Source organism: the organism of the source record quoted next, unplaced genomic scaffold (genome assembly GCF_019419815.1).
Source record: "Pyrus x bretschneideri cultivar Hongxiangsu unplaced genomic scaffold, Pyrus_bretschneideri_v1 Contig3, whole genome shotgun sequence".
Lineage (NCBI taxonomy): Eukaryota > Viridiplantae > Streptophyta > Magnoliopsida > Rosales > Rosaceae > Pyrus > Pyrus x bretschneideri.
The window spans coordinates 1,432,948-1,453,381 of record NW_025999612.1 but is presented as its reverse complement, the minus strand read 5'-3'; the positions used below and the strand labels follow the sequence as shown (position 1 = coordinate 1,453,381).

Genomic DNA, 20,434 nt, shown 5'->3' with positions numbered 1-20,434 from the left:
CATTTACGTGTTGTGTTAACGGATCGTGTAAGAAATTGTCAGGTCTAGGTATAAGTAGTAGAGACAAGAGATGGATGCGAAATTTTTTTAGAAGGAATTAACGAGCGACTTCGTTACAACAGTTCACACTTTCAAATATAGAAAAAACTTATTGAGACATTTAAACTTCTTTCTGATCACTATCATGTGATTCACCATCACCTTAAATTAAATTCAAAACATACCGAATTAAATACGAGTTGAAACTTGTCGCAATCGTTCGTACCCAACTCACGGTATTTTGGAGTGCTACCCTCTTTGCGGGATGACAGCACACACGCGTGTGAGGAGATCTAACACGTCTAAGGAGGACAGAGTAAGCGTAGAGTTTGTTGAGCCTGGGTGGGGCTGGGGTGCATGTGGTGTGGTCCACCTGGAAATGGTGGGTCAACTAAGCCCAATATTGGAGTTTATCCAAACTCCACCACAGATTACATGCCGACGCTCTTTTAAGTTACATGTCATGTACATTGCATCGTCAACGCATTTCTGTTAGGGATGTTTAAAATACGCTCCGTGTGAGGGAGTTGATAAGGAAGGAGCATCAACGAGAAAGATGTGATCCCCGTGGACGGTGGGCCATTGTTGAAGCTGTTAATGGCTAGGCCTTGAAGTCGCGTGCACAGAGGTATGTGGTGGGTTCCATTCGTTACACTTGGAGGATTGGATGTTTTCTAGCCCGAGTAGTGCTAAGGAGATTAAATTTAAATAAACTTATTTGAAAACTAAAAAACATGTAAATTGATGATTCATTTATTACTTAAACATCAACAAATATGCTTATTTTTATTGATAACACATTATTTAGTTTATAAATTTACTCTCTAAATTTAATCAACCCTAACATTACTCTTTTTGGCCCACATTTGCAAGTTGGGTGGGTTGATCCGATCGAGATGGGGGAAGGCACACAGATTGGGCTCCCTTGGGAAAATTTTGAGGATGTGCTATTCACATTTATTTTTTTATTTTTATTTTTTTAACTTCTCACATTTTTTATTAATTTTTGTTGTTTGATCTTAATTCAGTTGATCCAACGGACACAAATTAAGAGAATGTATATGAAATAAAAAGGGCTGTGTCTTTGGAATGGAATACAGGTGATACATCACGTGTTATTTTGTAAGTGGAGGGAAGTTTATTTTTTTTAGTTGTTAATTTTTTAAAACAAATGTCCACTTATATAATAACACGTTACGTACAAACTCTGTGTTCCAAATATATTGAAAAATGGGATAATTTGATATAGATCCAATTTTGTGAGTGATTAGTAGAATTAGTCCACTTCATTGAAATAGGTCCAATAATTGAGATTCCATGTATGTTTATTTGTGATTTGTACCATATTTACCCCTTAGGCTTACGAATTGTAGTAAATACACAAAATTTCTTAATTATGAGATAATTTGTGGTTTAACTAATCCCTTAATTGTAGGATTAGTTATAGCCATATAATCACCTCAACCCCCAGTCTGTTTCATCCCTCATTTTTTCCTTCTTCCAAACAATTCCCTCTATCAATCCTCCTCTTTTTTGTCTCTTCTTTTCATGGGTGATATTTTTGTGTTCTTCCCTCCAAATTCGTTCCTTTAATGGAAGTATATTATATCATATTTATATTTTTATGTTCCGCCATGTAGGTTCCCAGCATTTTTCTTCCAATACAATAGGTAGTTTATTTTTGTTTTGCGGTAGATTATATCTGCTTTGTAAGTATAAAGCATTTTCTTCCTATACAATAGGTAGGTAGTTACTAGATTATATCGGTCTTGTTTTCTTCATAAATAGTAGGTAGTTACTAGATAATATTTTAGTTTGAGTATTTAAATATTCAAAATTTAAAAACTGAATAAATGATAAAAAATTAAAGAATTTAAATATTTTTATCTGAAGGGGCAAAATTGATATCAAAATATGTAATTGGATAACTGAACTCGGTCCCAAAAATTGTCTAAGTTTTTGGACCTAGATCCAAAAGCCCCATTTAAATATAATAGTAGGGATAAATTAACAATTTTTAATGAATTTAGGGATAAAAAAATAATTCAGGAACTTAATTTTCACTCAGAAGATAATTCATATTTTAAATTGGCACTTAACTCTATTTTAAACCCTAGAAAATGAACACCAAATGATATTGTTCCCCAAAACAACTTTCACCCCACCTACAGTATAGGTTCACGACCCGGATGAGGACTCCTCTTAAGGCATAAATACCCTCCTCCACCTTAGACCTGGCAATCGTGTCGTGTTTCTCGTGTTCGTGTCGTTTTCGTGTCATACCCGATAGCTTAACGGGTCGTGTCGTGTAATACCTGTTAAAGTAAACAGGTAATATGACCCGACCCGAAATCAACCTGTTAATATTATCAGGTAATATGACCCGACCCGTTACCCGTTAAGAAAATTATATTTTAAATCAATAAAAATGAAAAGAAAAACATAATTTGACCCAAAAAAATGTAAAACATAATACTAAATTAGTATATACATACTAAATTTCGGAGTTGACCCCTTAATGAACGTTGTAAAGTTTTTCATTACGTGTGATTACATTTTTCACACTTATTATTATTAATTTTTCACTCAAATAAATAACATTGTTCATGAGATTTTTAAAAATCTACACTTATTTATACTTTCATCAAGTATAACATAAGATTTTATGGTATCCACTAGTGTAAATATTTTAAATTGAAGATCGAATTCATTCATTGTATTCATATAGGGTCAATGAGTGTAGCTGTAAAAAATCATCAAAATCGGAGTTAAAATAACTGTTAAATCGTAATTTTTCGTTTATAACCGTCGAAAAGTTTTGTCTCATTACTTGATCTCTGAATGTTTTTTTTCTGCAATTTTTGGCGTATGCGATCTCGAAGCATATATAAACAAGTTTGACGGTTGGATCGTTGAAATTAGTTTCGTAGGATGCGTATCCCATCAAAACGATAGATTCACTAACACTTAAGAGTTTATTTATACTTTCATCAAGTATAACATAAGATTTTGTGGTATCCACTAGTGTAAATATTTTAAATTGAAGATCGAATTCATTCATTGTATTCATTTAGGGTCAAGGAGTGTAGCTGTAAAAAATCATCAAAATCGGAGTTACAATAACCGTTAAATCGTGATTTTTCGTTTATAACCATCGAAAAGTTTTGTCTCATTACTTGATCTCTGAATGTTTGTTTTTTTCAATTTTTGGCGTATGCGATCTCGAAGCATATATAAACAAGTTTGACAGTTTGATCGTTGAAATTAGTTTCGTAGGATGCATATCACATCAAAACGATAGATTCACTAACACTTAAGAGTTTATTTATACTTTCATCAAGTATAACATAAGATTTTGTGGTATCCACTAGTGTAAATATTTTAAATTAAAGATCGAATCCATTCATTGTATTTGTTTAGGGTCAAGGAGTGTAGCTGTAAAAAATCATCAAAATCGGAGTTAAAATAACCGTTAAATCATGATTTTTTGTTTATAACCGTCGAAAAGTTTTGTTTTATTACTTGATCTCTAAATGTTTGTTTTTTGCAATTTTTGGCGTATGCGATCTTGAAGCATATATAAACAAGTTTGACGGTTGGATCATTGAAATTAGTTTCGTAGGATGCATATCACATCAAAACGATAGATTCGCTAACACTTAAGAGTTTATTTATACTTTCATCAAGTATAACATAAGATTTTGTGGTATCCACTAGTGTAAATATTTTAAATTGAAGATCGAATCCATTCATTGTATTTGTTTAGGTTCAAGGAGTATAGTTGTAAAAAATCATCAAAATCGGAGTTAAAATAACCGTTAAATCATGATTTTTTGTTTATAATCGTCGAAAAGTTTTGTTTTATTACTTGATCTCTAAATGTTTGTTTTTTGCAATTTTTGGCGTATGCGATCTTGAAGCATATATAAACAAGTTTGACGGTTGGATCGTTGAAATTAGTTTCTAAGATGTGTATCCCATCAAAACAATAGATTCACTAACAGTTAAGAGTTTATTTATATTTTCATCAAGTATAACATAAGATTTTGTGGTATCCACTAGTGTAAATATTTTAAATTGAAGATCGAATTCATTCATTGTATTTATATCAGGTCAAGGAGTGTACCTGTAAAATATCATCAAAATCGGAGTTATAATAACCGTTAAATCGTGATTTTTCGTTTATAACCGTCGAAAAGTCTTGTCCCGTTACTTGATCTCTGAATGTTTTTTTTTTTTTGCAATTTTTGGTGTATGTGATCTTGAATCATGAATAAACAAATTTGACGGTTGGATTATTGAAATTAGTTTCATAGGATGCGTATCCCATCAAAACGATATATTAACTAACACTTAAGAGTTTATTTATACTTTCATTAAGTATAACATAAGATTTGTGGTATACACTAGTGTAAACATTTTAAATTGAAGATCAAATTCATTCATTGTATTCATATAAGGTCAAGGAGTGTAGCTGTAAAAAGTCATCAAAATTGGAGTTAAAATAACCGTTAAATCGTGATTTTTCGTTTACAACCGTTGAAAAGTTTTGTCTCATTACTTCATCTCTGAATGTTTGTTTTTTTGCAATTTTTGGAGTATGCGATCTCGAAGCATGTATAAACAAGTTTGACGGTTGGATTGTTGAAATTAGTTTTGTAGGATACTTATCCCGTCAAAACGATAAATTCACTAACACTTAAGAGTTTATTCATACTTTCATCATTTTGATGGGATACGCATTGATGTTATACTTAATGAAAGTATAAATAAACTTTAAGCGTTAGTGAATTTTATCGTTTTGATGACTTGGAATAAATATATTAATTATTTATATATTTTAAGTGTTAATTAGACTATGTTTCAATTAGTATGTGATGATATTTAATAATAAAATTACATTTATGTTTTTTTATTACATATTTTATTTTTATTCAAGTTAAAATGTTATAAGAGATTAAAAAAAAAAAAAAAAAGCTGGTTACTTTTTTTCTTTGAGTTAAACATTAGGCGGGAAATGGATGGATATAGGTTGCAAAATTTCCCAAACATTAGGTGGGAAATGAATGAAACTCTTGAAATATTAGGCGGGAAATTAATTATTATAATTTTTTTATGTTTTTGGTATTTTTAAATTACTTGATATTTTTAATTTTAATGTGTTTTATGATTTTTAATCTCAATCTTTGCCTATAATATATTATAAAAATAAATAAATAAATAAAACTTAAATTTTAAAATTTATATAAAATAATAATAGAATAATAATTAATAAACAATATATACATATTCATTATATCACATTTTTCTTATCGTGTCGAAACAGGTTACCCGCGTGTCACTTTCGTGTAAACCTGTTAAGGACCCGTTATTAACGGGTTATTATCGTGTGACCCGATAATGACCCGATTAGTTATCATGTTGACCCGAAACCCGTTATTTTCGTGTCGTTTACGTGTCGTGTTAACGGGTCGTGTAATAAATTGCCAGGTCTACTCCACCTCCGTGGGTAAACTTGCTTTTTTATTTTTTATTTTTTATTTTTTTTTCTTTTTAATCTACTTTATAAGAGTTATCTGAGTTTATCCACAAGATGAACCCAAAAGGAAAATTTTTCTGTAGTTATTTTATGAGTGAGTGATTGTATTTATTTATGTGACTGAAGTGTTTTATTATTTTATGACCAACTAATTGTACTTACACTACTATTCATAATTTGCGAGAGCAAACAAAACTAGAGTGGTTCAGAATGAAATTCCAAACCAAAAATAGAATTCCGAATCTCAAATTAAAAATTTTCGGGACAGAAATTTGAAGATCACTCTCAAACCAAAATTTTGGTATTCTCAAAATATTAAATATTTTCTGTATTTCGGGATGGTTTGGTATTCGCAAAATTCATAAAATTGAAATAACAATCATTCATACCAAGTTAAATTAACATGCAACCCAAATAAAATAAGGAAAACTAATGAAAAGAGCTTGAAAACTTTGAGTTTTAATGACAAGGACAAAATAAAGCGTAAAATGAATAGTACTAGGTTTGACTTTTTAGTGTAAAAATGTGGTTTTTCATTAAAGTGAACAGTACCGCGGACCTTTCGTTAAAACTCCCAATAAAATAAGTAACAAAACCCAAAAACAAAAAAATAAGTTTCAAACCTAACATGTTTGAAAACTAACAATACAATTTTTTTGATTTCATATTGAAGAAATAAACACATTTGTGGGAGGTTCGTACCAGCAAATGTGGCGATAAATGGTTATGGTTACTACCTGTAGACCACACCAATTATATCCAATTATATTGCTACTAATAGTTAGCAACCGTTCAAATGTGTGTGTGTGTGTATACATATATAATTATATAATTACATATATAAATATATAATAATATATATAATACTTATTTTCGGTTTGTTGTGGAATTACCGAAAAATTAAGTAGACAATACCGAATTCTAATCGAAATTTCGAGATCGGTTTGGTATTTCATCCTGAAAATTTTAGTTTAGGACTTTTTGGGTTTGGGATCGGGATTTTTTTGGTTTGGTTTGGGATTTTTGGGGATTTTTTCCAGCCCTAAACAAAAGGAATAAGAAGAAACTAAAATAATAAGCTCCAATGGAAGGCAATACATTGTCCTCAAACCTAGTTTTTTCAACCATCGTTTGCCCACAATGTCAAAAACAGAACCTGCCCTACACTAATTGAGCTGTACAAGGGGAATCTGCAGTCCGTGGACATTACAATCTTCAAGTTTTGTGCTTATAAAATACCCTAATTGAACTTTTATTATCAAAGACGGGAAAGTTGTAAAGCTTAAGCTGAATTGGAACCAATGACGAAACGAATGCTGCATTTTCTTCCTTATGCAGTTTTGCTTGCAGCATTTATGGTAGCTTGCCATGGCCAAGAGAGGAAGGTAGTAGAATGTTTGGAAAATGATTTTCACGCTTTTTTTTTTCTTCTCTTTATGCACATCCCTGTTTATTTTTGTTCTTTGATTCTTGTTTAATTTATTCAATCCAAAAGAAAAAGAAAAAAAGAATGTGTGGAATTTCTTGTTGAGGAATTTATTAATGAAATTGTACACATTTATGTAGGCTCATATTGTATACATGGGAGACCGGCCTCAGGGAGGCTTTTATGTTGCATCCACGCATCATTCAATGCTACAAAGTGCACTTGGAAGGTTAATTTTAATTTTATTCTTAATTTAATTGTTGTTCAAAACGTTGTTTTAATGATTATTGTCACATTATAGATAAATTATTGTGTGGCACTGAAACAACATCACATGGTATAATCAATTCACAAACAAGTGGATTAATTATCAATACTACACTCCAAAGCATAAAGTGAGTTGGTATACAACAAAAAATGTGTTCCAATAAAATGTTTTTAAAACATATATGTTTCCTAATTGCAGCACATTGTCAGCTGCCGAAGAGTCACTAGTTTATAGTTACGGGAAGAGCTTCAATGGATTTGCAGCAAAATTATCAGACGAAGAAGTTGAAAAGTTGTCAAGTGAGAATGGCAAAAACCAAAGTAGCTAGTAAAAAGAAAATTAAGAAATGCAAATGTATTGTTGCAATTCTCATGCATTTATGTACTAAGAAAAATGAAAAACAAAATGGGTTGCAGAAATGGAAGGTGTCGTTTCAGTGTTTCCAAACCACAAACTAGAACTTCATACGACGAGGTCATGGGACTTCATGGGTTTCAGCAAGGGCCAACTTCCACCACCTGTAGAAGGAGAAGTTATTATTGGGATTCTAGACACAGGTAACACTAATTTAAGAAGAAGAAAAAAAAAAAAAAAAAGAAAAAAAAAAGGGGAATTATTAGCTTTGGATCCAAAACTTTCTAGTTCTCTTTGGTTTTGTAGGAATCTGGCCAGAATCTGATAGCTTCAATGACAAAGATTTCAGCCCTCCACCTGAAAAATGGAAGGGTGCATGCCAAGGTGCCAACTTCACATGCAACAAGTGAGCCCTCTTGCTCCCTGAAAAACAATCATTTTAATGCATTGAACATCATTAGTTGTCTCGTAATATAACTGGTTGTTTATAATGCTTTCACCTCAGTTCCTTCTACTCCTTGTTCCAGAAACCGAGCGTTATATGTATCACAATATCCTTAAAGCCTATATGCGATGGCTAAGGGGTCGCTATAAATTTCTGTCCCATTAAAAGACTTTAATCCCACGCATTGTATTCAAATGAATTTAAGCCCTAATTAAGCGGAGTTCAAAAACTAAGTCGTGAGTCTCAGGACAGTTGTATTTCTATAATTCAGGAGCGGAGCTAAACTGTGCTTGTTGGGTGTGATAAGTTTACTTAAACATTCTTGTGTGCATGTGATATGTTCTTTGGTTAACTGTTCATGATCGCAACTAATGAAACACTTCGAAATCACAGAAAAATCATTGGAGCCCGGTATTACAATGCCGATGATGCCTACTACAGCAGCGAGCCCCATTCGCCAAGAGACTCCATAGGACATGGAAGCCACATTGCTGCAGGCCGGGAGGTGCAAGCAAGTTACTTTGGGCTAGCTTCTGGAACTGCAAGAGGTGGAGTCCCCAATGCTAGAATTGCCGTGTACAAAGTTTGCTGGTTAGGAGGCTGTTCTAGCGCAGATATCCTTGCTGCATTTGACGATGCAATAGCTGATGGAGTTGACATTATATCAACCTCACTTGGCTCTAAATATCCAGTCCCATACCTGAAGGACCCCATTGCTATGGGGTCTTTCCACGCCATGAAAACAGGTATATTGACCTCAAGTTCGGCAGGAAACAGTGGGCCTTTACCGAAAAGTGTTCGCAATTATGCTCCTTGGATTCTAACCGTCGCTGCCAGCACCATTGACAGAAGATTTGTTGCGAGAGCAGTTCTTGGGAATGGGCAGGTTTACTCTGTGAGTTTGAAACTTGTTTTTTACGTTAGTATTGGAGTTTTGCTTTTTGTATACCATCTCAAATGATCATTTTAGTATATACCATCTCTTCAACAAGATGAAAGACTGCCTTAGCACAGGTTGTATACAACTATGAGTCGATCTCTCTGATCACATAACATCATTTCATTGGTCAAGTGATGGTATGGTATGTAATCAACTAACAATTTCTCCTTTAGTGTTGGTACACCTAGTTCTATTCTCACTTTATATTTAGATTTATCATGTATCATCAAGTCATATTACTAATCCTATATAAACTCAATTTGTTTGAAAATGAAGGGATTTTCGATTAACAATTTTGACCTTAAAGGGAAGTCATATCCCTTAATCTGGGGCGGAGATGCTGCAAACTACTCCAAAGGTGTAAACTCAGAGCTTGCAAGCAAGTGTTTACCTGGGAGACTAGACGCAGACAAAATTAAGGGGAAGATCGTATACTGTAGTTCCTTTTCGGATGGTTCAGACATTAAGCTAGCTGGTCCGGTGGGTACAATTATGGTCGATTTTGACACTGATACCGCTTTCAGTTATGCATCACCTGTAACACAGCTCACAATAGAAGATGGACAGAAGGTTTTGAACTACATCAAATCGACAAAGTATACATTTCATAGACTTCTCTCTAAACCAAGGTCACAAATACAATTCGGAACAAGAAATGAAAATCAACCTGTATCAGGAATCCAATTGCAAAAATTTTGGTTTCCGAACCCAACACTGACAAGGATGCCATGGCGCCATCCATTTCATCATTTTCTTCATGAGGACCGAACCCTGTGACCCCAGATATTCTCAAGGTGAAAATGTTCAGAATGTCCCGAGTTTCCACATCATTTTTCTCTATAAGTATGTTCCTGGAGAACTTACATTTTAATATGTTGAGATTGTGGATAAAATGTTACAGCCCGATATGGCAGCTCCTGGTGTTGACATATTTGCTGCTTGGTCTCCTTTGGCACTGCCTTCCGAAGACTTCTACCCCGATACTCAGCAGTATCAAATACAATATAATCCCAGGGACTTCAATGTCATGCCCTCATGCTAGTGGTGCTGCTGGCTCATCCAAATTGGTCCGCTGCTGCAATCAAATCTGCCCTCATGACCATAGGTATGAACAAACTATAACCATATACACTGTTTATTTTAAATAGGATGAGAAAATGCTAGGCCTTAATTTGTGATGTCTTGAAACTATGAGCACTTCTTGTAAATTACGAATAAATGGAAACCCTAGCAATCTACGTACAAGGACTAAAAGTGCAGTTTAATTGGGCTTGCAAGTTTAATCCACATGGTAATATGCATTACCATAGGAACTGATAGATACGTTTATTTCATCTCTATTAAACTACCATTTGTTTTTCCCCATGAACAGCTCATGTCCTGGACTCAAAGAAGCACGAAGACCTTGAATTTGCATACGGATCTGGTCACATAAACCCTCCTAAAGCAGTAAACCCCGGTCTCATCTTTGACGCATCTGAAGCAGACTACATAAACTTCCTCTGCAAACAAGGTTAAAATAGCAGCATATTAAACATCATCACTGGTGACAACAGCAGTTGTGGCAGCACAAAGCCAGGCAAAGCTTGGGACCTAAACTACCCCTCGTTCTCCCTTCAACTAGAAGATGGTCAAGAGATCAATGCTGAGTTCCCAAGAACAGTCACCAATGTTCGCTCAACAAACTCAACCTATACCATAAGCTCCTACACACCCTGTCACGCAATAACTATTTCGGTTTCACCAACTACCCTTTCTTTCTCTTCTGTCGGGGAGGAGAAATCATTTACAGTGAAGGTGACTGGTCCAAGGATTTCAAACCAGCCAATCATATCTGGTTCAGTTGTATTGAGTGATGGGTCTCATGTGGTAAGAGCTCCTCTTGTTGTCTACACATATTTCCCTCGTTGTATTTCAGGCCCTTCCTCTGGGCCGCAGAAAAAATTAAGATTCAAAGGTTCCTCCTGGGATCACAAAAATGGGATCCTCAAGGCACAAAAATGGGACTTGCCCTTGTAAAACTTGTTTAAAAATATTTGTTTTCTTAAAAGGCTGTTTTCATGAAACACTTCCTTTAATTTGCTAAATTAAAAGGAAGGGATCACTTGTGATCGAACTCTTGGTTAGTGGTACTTTTTTTCACATGTTAAAAGAGGTAAGTTTGAGTCTATGCGAGTCCGCCACTACCATAACCAATATTGTCTCAACTAACTACCTATAACCAGGTCTTGAGTTATATCATAAAGGGCCACAATGACATTAGGATTGGAAACTCCATATATTAATTGTATATTATTTTGTCATATGACCAATGTGAGATCCTATTCTCTAACAGAAGATTATATATACAAAAATACTATTGAATGCATGCGTGGATTTACAAACGGTTATTTTGACAAATAAATAATAAATGGTATCTAACTATATAAATTGCAATCGATGGATGATGAGTTTATATTTTCTTCATGGTATTGGAGTCAAGTAATATACCCACGTGATAAAATTTCACGTGAGGAAGCAGGTTAAGGTGAACCCCACATCAAAAAATATAGGGACCAATTTTAACAAACAGTTTAAAAGATTATTTGTGGCATGTCAAATTGTCAAATTGTCAATTGTGTTTAACACCATGTTTCTAACCTTTGTTTGGCGACAATTACAAAACCAGAAGCACCAAGGACAGGCCTGCCAGCAACTGATTTCTACGGGGGAATTTGCAGTGCAGTCCGACCGGTGAGCAACGACGTTGCAATCTTCCAAGTTTGTGATTATATAAATACACAACGAGATCTTACCATCCAACACATGAAGTTGCACACTTGAAACTAATTAAGCTGGTTCCAATGGTCAATGCAACTCTGCATTTGCTTCCATTTGCACTTTTGTTACAGCATTTGTGCTAGCTTGCCATGTTCTTTGGCTCATCTTAATAGCAACTAATGGAGATGGAATATTTGACCTTACAGTAAACTAATCGGGTGAAGCCCACTACGACACCACTGACTTCGAATTGCCAAGAGACTCCGAAGGACATTGAAGCCACGCTGCTTCAACTGCTGCAGGCAGGGAGGTACCAGCAAGTACTTTGGGCTAGCTACCGGAACTGCAAAAGGCGGTGTCCCCAATTCTAGGATTGCTGGCTACAAAGTTTGCTGGGCATCCGGATGTGCTAGTGCAGAAATCCTTGCTGCATTTGATGATGCAATAGCAGATGGGGTTGATATTATATCAACTTCACTTGGCTCTGTCTTTCCACTCGACTACTTAGAAGAACTGATTGCTATTGGATCTTTCCCCGCCATGAAAACACGGTATACTAACCTCAAGTTCTGCTGGAAACTCTGGGCCTCTTCCAAGAACAATTTCTAATTATGCACCTTGGATCCTGACCATTGTTGCCAGCACCGTTGACAGAAAGTTTGTTGCGAAAGCAGTACTTGGGAATGCAGAAATTTACAATGATGTAATGCAGGGAAACTCAGTTAACAATTTCAACCTTCACGGTAAGTCGTTTCCCCTAATGTATGGAGGAGATGCTGCAAACTTCTTTGCAGGTGCTAACTCAGCGACATCAAGATATTGTACTAATGGAGTCATGGATTCACATAAACTGAAGGGAAGATTGTTTTCTGCGAAGCCATCGAGACTGGTTTTGGCATCGTGGTAGCTGATGGCGTGGGTGCAATTATGGCTGATTCGTTTTACACTGACTCTGCATTCAGTTACCCCTTAACAACACCACTGATCACCACAGAAGATGGACAGAGAGTTTTGGAATATATCAGATCAACAGAGTAAGTATATATAATCTTACACAATATAAGTTCACGAATCCAGTTGCAACAATTCTGGATGCTGAGACGGAGGAGGACGTCATGGCACCGTGTGTTGTATCGTTTCTACTAGAGGACCCAACCCCATAACCCTGGATGTCCTAAAGGTGACAAAAATCCGAATGAAAGTCATGATTTTCATCTTCGCTTAATTGCCTTTAACTATGCTTCTGAACACATTATATGCTGGAAATTGTGAATAAATGATGTACAGCCTGATCTCACTGCTCCGGGTGTTGATATACTTGCTGCTTGGTCTCCCGTGGCACCGCCTTCCATTGACTTCCACGACACCAAGAGTGTCGACTATAACATAATCTCAGGGACTTCTATGTCCTGTCCTCGTGCTAGTGTTGCTGCTGCGTTTGTCAAGGCTGCCCATCCAAAATGGTTGGCTGCCTCTATCAAATCTGCCGTATTGACTACAGGTATGAACAGAATCATATAAACACTAGTTTTCATTTTTCTGGAAAGCATTTCAGTTCCTGGTGTTCTCGACGTGCCTCTCTCTATGAAACTATCACCCCTTTTTTTTTCCCATGAAATGTATAGCTCGTGTCCTGGACACAAACAGGCACAATGAACTTGAATTTGCTTACAGGTTTGGTCACACCGGGCTGGTCTTTGATCTTTACGAAGCAGACTACATGCATTTCCTCTGCAAACAGGGTTACAACAGCACAACATTAAAACTTATCACTGGTGACAACGGCAGCAGCTGTGGCAGAACAAAGCCAGGAAGAGCTTGGGATCTGAATAACCCCTCCTTCTCCCTTGCAGTTGAAGATGGCCAGCCAAGTAATGCTTTCTTTACCCAAACAGTCACCAATGTTGGCTCCCCCAATTCCATCACCAATGTGGGATCTGAACACCCGACTCCAGCATTTTTCCACAGTTGGCGAGAAGAAATCCTTCACCGTAAAGGTGCATGGTCCACCGTTGTCACAGCAGCCAATTGTGTCTGGTTCAATCTTGTTGACTGATGGGGTCCATGTAGTGAGAAGCCCTGTTGTTATATACACAATCCTCCCTGGTGCTGTCTTTTCCTTCCCCTCCTCCATACTTGGGAAAACGCCAAGCTTCATAGGCTCTTCCCTGTATGACAGAAATGTATTCCTCAGCCGCAACTAACTCGGTTGGAGTGAACTCAATACCTACTGCCACAACTGATTTCCTTGTAAACAAGCATGCAGTTCTGCACCTGCCTGAACAAGATTGAAATAAAGCAGAAAAGAATACCTATGGTTGTATATGGCCGCTATCTTACTCTTTCGACAGGTTGCAAGAAGAATCAGTGACAACATCTAGTTAAAAACTACATTCATCACACTAATTAACATAATCGAAGGACTAAACCAGAGCTCATCAAATGCAAATGCCATATACACATTATCGATAACTTAAAGAAAAAGGATTGAACTTGGTGCAACACTTGCAACCAGTTTATTGACTGATCGAGTTATTTCAAATACAACATTCAAATACAAACGAGGCGACATGAATGCTACCAGGGACAAGGAACTGTATAATGGAGAGATCACATGAACTGAATTCAATTAATAGCAACATGGAAACCAAAAATTCAAACCTAAAAGTTTTTAAGCTGTAGCAGTCCTCTGGTTTGGCTTGAAGACGTTCTTAATGAGAGATTCCTTGATCGACAGGAGTTTAGGGAATTCTTTCTTCAATTTCGAGGCGTCAAGTTCATTGTTGCTCCTAGGAGCAACAATCACCTTTGCCTGCTCCTCGAGAGTAAAGTTCTTGTAAGAGAAGCTGGGGTCAATGTATTCCTTGTACATCTCCAAGATCTCGTTGTGGCTGACCACTCCGGGGTTTGTGAAGTTGTAGATTCCCGTGAGATTCCTCTTTGCCATCTCGATGGAAATGGGGAGGAGTTCGTCCAAGATCGTCATGGAGTTGGGAATGTCAACTACCTTATCATATCGAGTGATCTTCGTGATGAAGTTACGGGGGTTGCATAAGTCGGATGAAATTGGCATTCTAACACGCAAAGTACAGACGTTCTCAAAATCGTTGAGCAGATCTTCCACCTTTCAAGTATCATCAAGTAGCCAAAATTAGTAACAGTGAGCATTCTTACACATCAAGTTTGAAAATCGGCAATGAGCTCAAAATTCTACAACAAAGTTTACTTTCGTAGCACTAATGCTATATGTATCACATTTACTATTTTCACGTAGTAAGTCTCATTTTGAAGGTGAAAAGTTGCAAAAGCGAGCATTTTAATTGACCTCTTAACATTTTTTAAGATTTAACTGTTGTTATTTTGTCATCTAGTATTACGGTCTAGTAGTATTTGTCTAAGTAGAAATTTTAGTATCAATTCTCGCTAAAGACGAATTTAAATTAACATTTCCCCCACTATGTAGTGTTAATAATATCGTTTGTTAAATAAAATAAAAAAAAAAAAACTGTTCAATTAAAAACCACAACGTTTCTAATCCAAAATTTCACAACAATTCAGATCCAACAGTAAAGTCTTCAGATCCAAGATACCCCAATGAGATCTTACCAAGGGTAAATAGGTAATTTCAATGTAAACGAAAATTAGTAAAAATGAAAGGGTCAAACGAGATTGACTACCATGGCCTTGGTCTTGGAATAGAAAGATCCGATAAAGTTGGGGGTGTCCTCCTCCTTGAACCCAATGCCCGACCCGAGCGGGTGACCCGCATCGTACTCGAAAATGCACCCGGTCGCATAGTTAATGAGGATCAGGCCGCGCTCCCTACAGACGTCAGCAAGGGTCAAGGTGCCGACCACGTTGGTCCGGATGGTCTCGACCTTATGGGATTCGCACCAGTCGACGTTGGGGCGGCCGGTGACGCCAGCGGCGTTGAAGATATGGGTGGGCTTAATATTGGCGATGTCGGCCTCGAGCGAGCTGCGGTTCTCGAGGCGGCCGGAGCCGTAGAAGTAGTCGATTGATTGGGCCTCGCAGAGCTTGCCGAGGAGGCCGCCAATCCAGCCCGTGCGGCCGTAGATCAGAAACTTGAGCGGCTTCTCGGCACCGTTGGATGGGAACCCCATCGCTGCCACCGCCACAGAGAGAGGAGAGAGAAAGGGGGGAGAGAGAGAGAGGGAGCTGAGGAGTGTTTGAGATTTGGATCTGGAGATTGCGTGAGAAATGGAGTGAGGGGTGCGGGTGTTGTATAGAGGCAAGACAAGTAGAGGGAACACGAGAGACGGAGTGGGCGAGTGCGAATGTTTCGTACGCTGATGGCTTTTTTTTTTTTTTTTTTTTTTTTTTTTAACTTTTCTACTAATTTAGATTTTTTTTAAATGGAAGTGTGGATGCCATGATAATAAGTAGCTAAATATGACTTACAATGTTGTCACAAAGTTATTGGGAAGATTGTTAAGTTGAAAAATATGGTCAACCAAATATAAAATGGAAGAATGGAAGAATGGAAGTAAAAGAAGTTTGGCTTAAGTGTATAGAATCTCAACATTTGGCATTGTGGATTTTCTATTTTTTTTTTAATTTTTAATTTTTTGTAAACTCGGAAATCTATTTTCAGGGCAAAGATGCCACAACGTATAAGGAAAGCTTATAGCGAGGCAAACACATAGCTAAGCAAGCAAAAAACTGAGCAATGTAGGGAGGTACAATAGTGAAGAAGCTGTAACAATGCTAAAACGTCGCCCCTGCACTGCTGATACAAAAACTTAATGAGGACAAGGTAAACCATCATTATTCAGAACATGCACCAACAAAGATGGGGGTCAATCAACCTAAGTAACATCGCACATCTCTGAATTTCTTGCCGACGCTAGTGAGTCCGTTGCCATATTGGCTAATCCTAGAATCTAAAACCAGCGACAGTCTTGGAAGGACTCCCCTGAGTATTTGGCTTTCACCAATGTAGGAAAGGCCTCCCAACTACCATTTTCCATCAAATTTGATAAGCAAGAGATGGATTCAAGGGAATCATATTCAATGATTATCGACATGTGACCCAAGGAGGCACCTAACCTACACCCACGAAGAAACACCATGGCTTCAGACGTCGAAACATTTGGTACCCTGATTGAATACCTTGTCGCTGCCACAAACACGCCCCACGCAGCTTGCATCACAACCCCAACAAAGCCAGATTTTGAGAAGGGGGAAGGTTGAAGGAGACCAGCGGGTTACATGAACACTGTCACTCGAGATACCGAGGTAAACTCGTTGTTTTTGAAAATGCGCCCACCGAGTTAGATATTGCCATCAAAACCTGTGTTGGGTTAATAGCCTTTTGGTTGAGCACAAAGTTACATCTGGTTTACCAAATATGCCAGCAAGTGAATGCCACATGCAACATCATCCAATATCTTTCCTCAGTGGACCTGAGATTGGATTTGTTGACAAATTGCAGCCAAAGCACCCATGTTGGTATGCCATATCTGTCGATTTTATAGTTTAGCACACCACCAAACCAAATTGTCTCCACCCAAGGATAGAGGAAGAAAAGGTGTTCAACTGATTCATCCTGATTATGGTAGATTGGGCATGTCGGGGAGGGGGTGGATCTCTCTCTAAACAAGTCAGCCATCGTTGCCAATGCAAAGTTTTCCACATAAAGTTGCGAATCGTCGAGGGGGAGGGACTTTCAACTTCCAAGTAACCTTCCATAACTACTCTGAAACTGGTCGGGAACAGGAAAGATAGTGATCCATCAAGGAGAGAGACCTCGAGTGCGCGCAGTGATACCTCAACTTGATCGAGTACCTTTTATTTTTGTTTGCTGGCCAAAAGATCCCCAACTTGCGTCTCCAGAATCATTAATTGCTTATCTGCAAATAGGAAAGGATGAAGGAAGTTGATATCCCAATCTCAAGTTACAAGACAAATGAAAGAGCCCACCCGAGTATTTCTAGTCACATTGTCGCCTTGAGTGGGGTGCCTTATAGGGAGGGATAGGATCCATCTATCCACCTAGACCCGAACATCCCACCCACCCATAATCTGCTAATGCGACCCCTGCAACAACAAATTCTTTCCCACAAGTAGGCTTGTCCATGCCCACGAGGCCCGACTCCCATTTCGAGCATCAAGGAATGAGCAGTTCAAAAAGTACCAGGCCTTCAGAACCCTAGCCCAAAGTGAACTCAGGTCACAAATCAACTGCCAACACTACTTGGTAAGAAATGCATCATTGAACGCTTGAAAGCTTTTGAAGCCCATACCCCCTATTTGCTTAGGTAGGCCTAAGGTGTCTTTCGATACCCAATGGATTTTTCACTCCCCACCATCTTGTCTCTACCAGAAACTCAATATCATTGCATCCATCTCATTGCAAACCATCGTAGGAAATTTAAAAATATTCATAGGATAAGTAGGAATAGCCTAAGCCATGGCTTTAATCATGACTTCCTTACCTGCTTGTGACAAGGTACTTTGCTTCCATCCTTGTATTTTCCCCACAAGTCTACCCTTCACATAAGTTAAGACCCCGTCTCTTCAATCGACCCTAGATGGTAGGGACACCAAGGTAAGTGCTCGGATCAGTAACCACAGGCATACTGATAACACCACCCAACTCCTCGGAAACATTCGTCGGTAAATTGGCATCGAAGAACACACTAGATTTGTGCAGATTGACTTCTTGTCTCGAGGCAGAGCAATATGCCTTAAGTAATTGGACCAAATTACTACAGTTCTTCCTATCTACCGTAAGAAAGATCAGTGTGTCATCACCAAAGAAAATGTGGGAAATAACCGGCCCTACACACTCATTTTTACATCATCCAGTAGCTTATTATCAACAACCACTTGGATCATCCGAGAGAGGACCTCATTAACCATGAGGAATAGGTACAGAGGTAAAGGGTTCCCTTAACGAAGACGTTTTGAAGGAGCAAACTTATTTCCAGGTTGTCCATTGAGAATGACAACGAAGTTTACTAAGGTAACATAGCCTATGATAAGCTTCCGCCACATAACATTGAACCCCATTTTATCCATAACTGCATCGAGGAAGTCCTATTCAACCCTATCGTAAGCTTTATGCATGTCTAACTTGATGCCAAGTTCAAACTTGCTTTTGTCTTCCCAAGTTTAAGGAAATGAAAAAGCTCATGGGCAATCCCAATATTATCCTGAATTTATCTTCCCACAACAAACGCATTCTACATAGGGGAGATAAGATCCGGCATAAGAGGTTTAAGCCTATTTGCAAGAACCTTTGATAAAACTTTGTAGGAATAGTTGCATAAACTTATAGGCCGGAATTGCAACATCGATTCCGAATTTTGCACCATTGGAATCAGCACAATATGTGTTGAATTGAGCCAACTTGGGCTGCTTGCCCCATTCACCATGTCTCGAACCAGGTCATTGATTTGCCCCACAATGTTTCACCATGTCCAAAACTGATGACATATGAGACTTATTCATCCTTCCCGAAACTGTCAAGTTAATGCAATCTAAGATTGACCCCCAATCTCTACTCCCCCTCCCCCCCCCTCGAGGGACTGAAGATGTTAATGAACTGCTCATCCACCAACTTCCGTACTCGACTAGGGTTCTCCTCCCAAGATCCGTTCTCATCTCTAATTTTCAGCACTTTATTCTTCCTGCATTGATGCATAGTTGATTGGTGGAAAAACATGGTGTTGGCATCACCCTTCCGAAGCCATTTAACCTGAGACCTTTGTTGCCAATAGCATTCCTCTTGTGCCAATAGTCTATCAATTTTCTTGGACTTATCCTTGATCTCATCAACGTTTGCTCCCCAATTATTTTGCAATTCCCCAAGTTGGTCAAGAAGTTTGTCAATTTGCCTTCCTCTCATTTTAAACTTGTTTCGGCTACACTTGATTAGTTGAGAGTGACAATCATTACTGTTCTATAGCCATCTAGCTAAAGCTTCCCTTCCTATTGGTGTTCCCATCATCTTCTCACCAGCTTTTTACACTATTCCTCCTTTGCCCAAAAGGCTTCAAAACGAAACAAATTTCTACCACTTCTTATCCCCGGATCAGTTTAGATAATGATCAGACAATGATCCGACTCCAAAATTGTCTCGTGGGTAACTGTGGTATTTAGCCATAAGTCCTACCAGAGGCTATTAAATAGGCTGTTATCAATTCGCTCTTCCACCAGCTCCTTATTTCTAATGCCTATCTAAGTAAAAGTTGGACCATTGAAGTCCAAATCCATTAATTCTGTGGAGTTCATGATATCCTCCAAGTATCGGTGCCGATTATATAAAACCTCAGTCCCTCCCAACTTCTCAGTATCCCAGATGAATTCATTAAAGTCACCTCTGCAAAGCTAAGGGATACTCAACGGAGTGAACTGAGAGTTCATCTAACCTAAAAAAAAGAAACAGCTTCACCAACCTCGCGTATCCACACATCAATAATATTATTTGAAGAAAAAGTAACTCAAACCTCCACCGAATCATCCCACCACAAACTTAGCCCACCAGCCTTCTCGATTGGAGGCACATTAAACCCACTTGAAAACCCCATATGCCTCCTCACTCCATCAATTTTATGATCCTTCATTTTATCTCCGATAGAAAGATCATAGAGAATTTATGCTTTCTAATTAGCCCATGTAGGGCTCGAATTACCGTG

General features: G+C 37.7%; 1 protein-coding gene and 2 pseudogenes across 1 annotated transcript; 2 read left to right on the top strand and 1 right to left on the bottom strand.

Annotated features, from left to right (window-relative positions):
* The first annotated feature begins 7,493 nt into the window (after positions 1-7,493).
* LOC103952889 lies at positions 7,494-12,102 on the top strand (annotated as a pseudogene).
* LOC103938399 lies at positions 11,641-14,128 on the top strand (annotated as a pseudogene).
* A 130-nt stretch (positions 14,129-14,258) lies between these two features.
* On the bottom strand, positions 14,259-16,115 carry LOC103938392 (bifunctional dTDP-4-dehydrorhamnose 3,5-epimerase/dTDP-4-dehydrorhamnose reductase). The gene is made up of 2 exons (XM_018645249.2): positions 15,449-16,115; positions 14,259-14,895 (listed from the first exon to the last, which is right to left on the bottom strand). The coding sequence occupies exons 1-2, from the start codon at positions 15,893-15,895 to the stop codon at positions 14,443-14,445; spliced, it is 900 nt and encodes a 299-aa protein (XP_018500765.2). The 5' UTR covers positions 15,896-16,115; the 3' UTR covers positions 14,259-14,442.
* Between the last annotated feature and the right edge of the window lie 4,319 nt (positions 16,116-20,434).